Here is a 6632-nt window from a genome sequence, read left to right as displayed (position 1 = left end):
TGTGATTCTATTGAATTAATTCCCTCTACGATAATGTCACGATTTGAGCGAGAATGGGTCAATTTAGACCCATTTGGGAGTCGCGCAGAGGGAGACAAAAGCTCGATCCAGGCGGTCAGCAGAGAAAGAGCTTCGACCAGGCATTTTATTAAGAGTTATTTCGCTAACAATTGGGTTCTGGGAATTAAAAAGAGCGGAGCTTTTTGGAGCGTTCTTAGGCTGAAAAAGGAACCTGCATGCCAGGAACAGATATGAGCAGTGCGTTCTTAGGCTGAAAAAGAATATGACGTGGCAGTTTATAATTCAGTTTTAGAGATGTGCAAGAGTTTTTTATTTAGAAACTATGCATGAGAGTTTATTATTAAGAGCATCTATATCTCTGAAATTATGAGAGTTTCTAATCCAGTTTCAGAGATGTGAGATAATTTTTTATTTAGAAATTATACAGTAAAGTTTCTTATTAAGAAACTATTTATAAATTCCATAATAGCTAAATAATTGGCTCAAATTATTTCTCTTTTCTAATTTGTTGCTAATGTGGCTTAATAGAAATTCTAAAATTAATTTTAGGAATGTGAGAGTTAGAAGCTTTAGAGATTTTAGTTTCTAAAAAGTAGTTAACAATTATTTAGAAACTCAGTTGAGTTTCAGAAATGTAGATGCTCTATGAAACTATTTATAAACTCTATACTGGTCAAATAATTAGCTGAAATTATTACTTCTTTTAATTTTATTACTGACTGACTTAATACAAACTCTAAAATTAATTTCAGGACTCCGTATAAATTGGAATGGAGACAATCTGAACCCTATAGAACCAGTTGTGACTTGTCTTCCAAGACGGTGCCGTTACGCGGCGGCTTCCCGCTGGGTACGAATAGTCAAATATACGCTCCTCCCCAAGAAACAATTAGTTCAGAAATAAGAAGCGGGACCCATATATCAGTGAATCATTCCAAATAACAATTACTCTTGAAATCCCCTTTCTCAATCTGCCATTCGGGAGTCCAAGGGACTGACACAGGCATTCAGCTTGGATTGGAGAAGAAGATAGAAAGAAATACGGGAGAGGAACTGAGCCGTGCGGTGCACCAGGTGATGAGTCGAGTCTTGGCGAGGAGGATTAAGATGGCTGAGGAGATTAGGAGAGTCGCTGGCGAGACCCCATCGTCGTCGTCGTCGCCGTCCGTCTCTCAGTCCAGGTGGGCGTGGCCTTCTGTGCTCCGTTGGATCCCCACCTCTACCGAGCGCATCATCGCCGCCGAAAAGCGTCTCCTCTCTCTTGTAAAGTATAACCTATCATTCTTCTTGGTTTTCTTGTGTCGGTGGTGATATTTTTTTTTAGATAACAATTCTCTTTTGAGATAAATGTTAATTGACAAGTAATTTGATATTAAACACTAGCACCTATAGTTGTAATTATGGAGACAGATGAGAAAATTACTCATCCATTTATTTTTATTAATATTCCAGCTGATGAGTACCAATCCAATAGGTGTGTCAATTTATTCAGTACCAATGTAATTAGCCCTTATATTTTTTAAAAAACTTGAATTAGTTTTTGGTGTTCAATTAAAATGTTAATAATCCTGAGGTATTAAACAAAAAACAAGGGGATGAATAGAGACAAGAAGAGCTCTTAATTAGTGTATACTATCACAATCATATGATTTTTTCCTAGTTTTATTAGCTTTATACCCAATAGATTTGAAGTAAGATGATTTCTTTGTTTCTATTGTGCAGAACTGGATATGTACAAGAGCAGGTGAATATTGGGTCAGGTCCGCCTGGGTCAAAGATCTCCTGGTTCAGATCCACTAGCAAAGAACCTAGATTCATTAACACGGTGACATTTGATAGCAAAGAGAGTAATTCACCGACACTTGTCATGGTGCATGGTTATGGTGCCTCTCAGGGTTTCTTCTACAGAAACTTTGATGTGCTTGCAGATCGATTTAGAATTGTTGCTATAGATCAGCTAGGGTTAGTTTCTTTTTCAGGGCATAGTTTCCAATTATATCCAAAATTTCACAATTTACTGTATATTCTAATATAGCTTGGCCCTTTTTTGTTTCAAAGTATCACCCAATATTTTTTCAGTTATTGCTTAAGGCCACTGGCAGTTACAACAAGTATGTCAACAAGAAAATTACTGCCTTGCGTGCATTTCTTGAACCTTTTTTTTTTTCTCATATTCCATAAGAACTTTAAGATCTAGAGCCAGTTGGCTTATTTTTGGTCAATGGACTAATAAAACACAAATCATTAGAGTCAGGGCAACATTTTTAATACTGGAAAGGCTACATCATTTTCAGCAATCTAGTTTACTGGTTGGTGAAAGTACCTTTTTTTTATTTAAGTTTTTAACATTTTGACTTTTTTTTACAGATGGGGTGGATCTAGTAGACCAGACTTTACTTGTAAAAGCACCGAAGGTCAGTTTCATTATGTTTAAAACTTTTAATTAGAATCGTTTTAATGTTTTTGTGTAAGTTGTACAAGTCATCTTAAAAATAAGTAGATACATATTTTCAAAGTGCTTATTTGTGTTATTTGTTCATATAGAAACCGAAGAATGGTTTATTGATTCGTTAGAGGAGTGGCGCAAGGCTAAAAATTTAAGTAATTTTGTTCTGCTTGGTCATTCTTTTGGTGGATACGTTGCAGCCAAATATGCACTGAAAGTATACTCTTTAATCTTAGTTTAATTAATCTCATACTTAGCTAAATTTTTGCTAGGAAGCCCCGTAGTTGCAATATGTTACAAAAGATCAAGGTATTGTTTGCTAGGAAGCCCCTTAGCCTCAATTTTATTAATATTTTCAAATATTCCTTAATGTTGTAAATACGGCTTGGGCTTTAATTTCTATATCTGAATGGTCCATTCATTTTGAAAACATAAAGTTGGCAAAGCAATCAATGTTGTTTTGAAATTAGTTCAGTCACAAGGACCCCTTTGCAAATCCAGTCGACGGAATTCTTTTCAGAATACTTATGAACTATATATCTTTTTCCTCATGCATGGTTCATTAATAACAATTTGACCTTGGGTGCAGCATCCTGAGCACATTCAGCACTTGATATTGGTGAGTCCGGTCGGTTTTACACCAGAGACTGACCAGAGCTCAGAACGGGTAACCAAATTTCGAGCTACTTGGAAAGGCATGATTTTTAATCATTTATGGGAATCCGGTTTCACACCTCAAAAAATTATCAGGTAAGTTGTGCATTTTTAATTTGATATTTTTATTAGGTTGAATTTTTTAAATGAACGTCAGGAAAGGATTATAACAGTCCAGCGTTACCATTAAAATTAAAAAAAAAAAAAATTAAAATAAATCTCCTGGTGAAACCTACTGAGATTGGCAACCTTTCTATGAATGCTCGTCTATAAAAAATCTGTCTGGTTTGCAGAGAACAGAAGGGGTTTGTATGCAACGTGCTCCTGTGCGTGCGGATTCAGTTTGATATGATCTTTGTTTTTGTTGATTTTCAGAGGGCTGGGACCATGGGGTCCGGATCTGGTGCGTAGATACACTAGTGCTAGATTTGGTTCTCATTCAACTGGTGATGTGTTGTCAGAAGAAGAATCCACACTGTTTACAGGTGTCATTCTTGCTTTACTTTTATTTATATACGTCCCTTTTTTTTTTATTGGGGTGAATTTAGGAGTAGTGGATCAGGTAACATTAGGGAGCTATTTTTTTATATAAAGGGTATGTAAAGTGTACATTCATTCTTATGGTACATCCTTATGAAGTTTCTTATAATCTGTCAGATAATTTGTCCAAATTAGAAACAAAGGGTTTGCTCGGTTTCATTTTTGTTTTGTAAAAATCCACCGGAGAATTTGTCCAAAAATATTGTGTTTTTCTTATTTATATTTTTGAAACTTTTATTTCCATTTCTCAATAATATGCAATTGATCGTTGGTTAGACTTCAATTACTATCAGCATTACTGGGCTGATATTGTACCACTACCTTTATCCATACTGAAATTCATATTTTGGTCTTAACCAGAGATAATGATTAGTTTATTACTGCTAATATGATATTCCAATACTTAATTCCTGCACTATTATGTGTACTAATTTTATTATTATCTGCCTTGACTTTATGATTATTATTGGGTTTCATTTCTAGCCTACCCCAACTTGTTTGGAACTAAAGGCTTGGCTGTTGTTGTTGTTGTAAATAAGTTAAGCACTAAAATGGGTCGTGCCTGAACCTCAAACAGTCCCCGCCCCCCCCTCCCCTGCAGGTTTCACTACCTGTTGATACAGTTGTCGGCCTTGTACCTTTTTTCTGATAAACTTCCGTCAGTTTTCCTCTTCTCATGAAAGATTGAAAAGGGTGGGTAGTTTTTTATTTAAATAAAATGGGCTACATAGTGTTTGGTAAACGTTACTATTTTATATGTTCCTATTAATTAGCAAATAGGCTAACCCATTTTCCTGCATATTCAAGATTATATATACCATACTCTAGCGGCTAAGGCTAGTGGAGAGCTATGTTTGAAGTACATTTTTTCCTTTGGGGCATTTGCTAGGAAGCCTCTTCTACAAAGGTAGTGTTGTAGCTGATCTTTCAATTCAATTAGAATATGAGTACACAAAAAGTTGCGTCAATATCATGTAAAGTCTTATAAACTTTTGGTGCAGTGCATCACTATGGAAGGCACCAACTACGTTCATATATGGATACCATGATTGGATGAATTACCAAGGCGCACAACAAGCTCGAGAAGACATGAAAGTGCCTTGTGATATTATACGGGTTCCACAGGTCTCTCCTCTCTGTCTGTGTCTGTGTCTCTCTCTCTCTCTTAACAGAAAGCACAAGAACTAGTCAAAGTAAAGAATGCCTGACACTTTCAACATTTATAAACCGCACTTAAAACCACCTGTTAAATATCCTCATAATTGTTGTTTATATCAATTGCAGCAATTCTGCTTATAAATAGTTTACATAAACTTTGAAGTTTGAACCCAACAACAAATCTGACTTGGCCTGGTTGTCAACAAAAGTGGTGTTAAGAAAAGAACTCTTGAGCTGTGCAAGTTCTGCTTGTTAGAAATATCTCAAACAGTGTGGGTCTGACATTCAATTATCGCAAATTCTGGGTACTGGTGCGTTATTTGCAAAAAAGACCTTTGAGAGGATGGAACTTGAAGATATTTTGCCCAAAAACTACACGTAGCATTAGTTAAAAACAAAATTTGAGCTTGCAGAACTGTAGTTTGGTGTTTTACAAGGGCCCAAAACAACAAAAGAAATCTGGAAAATAATTGGAGAAGTAAATTTTCTTTCTTTTTGTTTGAATACAGGCAGGTCACTTTGTGTTCATAGACAATCCATCAGGATTCCATTCGGCGGTATTCCACGCATGCCGTAGAATTCTGTCTCCAGATAATAATTCAGAGAATTTACCTCTCCCTGAGAGCCTATTATCTGCGTAATATAATTGTTTTGTGTCTTGGATGCTGGCATTTGTTTGTAAATTGTATATTTATGTAATGAGATAATTTTTCTGTATTTTCATGATATATATGCATGATTGTGTTGGAACATGTCTATAAATAAAATTGGCCTCCGGCTCTATGGTACTTATGCTCTGTAGACAATTTGTCACCTGTTTTATATTCATTCCAGTTCAATAAAGAACTATCTAATCTATTAGTTGTGCACGCGCACACAATCCAACGGCAATGAGGATTATCCGGGCAACTACCAATTAAGTAGATCTGATAAGTTGGTTTACGAGAATTGGAAAGTTCCTATAATCCTATCTATCATTTCTTTTAATAGCACTAATTCAATTTTTTATTTTTGAAATCTTGACAGTAGCTGCCAAGTAATAATTCAAAAATTTGTTAAAGCTTCAATTTGGTAAATTATGTTCGTCATGGAAGCAAACCCAAGGCATTAGCCTGATTATTATTATTAATTAGGGCAACCAATGCAGCCAGTGGCAAAGTCAAGATTTAAGTCAGAGATAGATAGAAATTGAGGTCGGATTTTTTTTCTAAACAGGTTCGTATTCAAATTGCCTCCATAACTCTCTAACCACCTACGCCCGAGCTGCCTACCGAATCGTGTACTGAAAGTAGTATATTTTTTCAATTAAATCTCTTGATAAAAATGCAGAGAAAATGCGCAAAGCCCAATTTGAAAATGCATTAATAAATAATGCACAAGTCCTAACAGCCTCTGAGAGGGTTACTTCATATGAATTCACAATCCCACATTCATACAATTCTTAACAGACAATTTAAAATCTAAAAATGCATAAGGCCGATTAGAGTCGCGCACGGTTAATTTCTCACAAAATCACAAATATTTTATCAACAATATAAGCAAGAAGTGCACAAGGCTAATTTAGAGTTTGATTTTGATACTGTATCAGTGGTAGTGAAAGAGATCCAAGCTGAATATCATTTTCCCATTAAACAACAGGTTATATAATGCTGAGTCAAAACAAACACCGAAAAGAGCATGCAATAAATAATGAGTTTGGGTAATATAACATCAGTGTCATTTTAGCCTATATAACACCAATTCTAAAAACTATCAAATTGATTTCGAACAACTAATCAAAACTGTTCAAACCAATTTACATTGTGAGTAATGC

The 6632-nt window shown here is 35.4% G+C and overlaps 1 protein-coding gene across 1 annotated transcript; it reads left to right on the top strand.

Moving 5' to 3' along the window:
• Positions 1-994: 994 nt before the first annotated feature.
• On the top strand, positions 995-5609 carry LOC144567176 (putative 1-acylglycerol-3-phosphate O-acyltransferase). The gene is made up of 9 exons (XM_078317236.1): positions 995-1289; positions 1744-1983; positions 2389-2435; positions 2566-2684; positions 3057-3217; positions 3497-3606; positions 4469-4568; positions 4663-4786; positions 5329-5609. The coding sequence occupies exons 1-9, from the start codon at positions 1099-1101 to the stop codon at positions 5458-5460; spliced, it is 1224 nt and encodes a 407-aa protein (XP_078173362.1). The 5' UTR covers positions 995-1098; the 3' UTR covers positions 5461-5609.
• Positions 5610-6632: the final 1023 nt, after the last annotated feature.

The sequence above is a fragment of the Carex rostrata genome, chromosome 16, assembly GCF_964058835.1.
Source record: "Carex rostrata chromosome 16, lpCarRost1.2, whole genome shotgun sequence".
NCBI classification, from domain to species: Eukaryota; Viridiplantae; Streptophyta; class Magnoliopsida; order Poales; family Cyperaceae; genus Carex; species Carex rostrata.
Note: the sequence above shows the minus strand (reverse complement) of the source record. Positions and strands in the feature narration are given on the sequence as shown.

What these genes read in the sequence shown, in the direction of transcription:
- LOC144567176 (XM_078317236.1), top strand. Translation starts at nt 1,099, where the DNA reads ATGAGTCGAGTCTTGGCGAGGAGGATTAAGATGGCTGAGGAGATTAGG. An exon ending in AGAATCCACACTGTTTACAG is followed by an intron (nt 3,607 to 4,468) that starts GTGTCATTCTTG and finishes TGCATATTCAAG; the next exon opens with ATTATATATACCATACTCTA. An exon ending in ATATTATACGGGTTCCACAG is followed by an intron (nt 4,787 to 5,328) that starts GTCTCTCCTCTC and finishes GTTTGAATACAG; the next exon opens with GCAGGTCACTTTGTGTTCAT.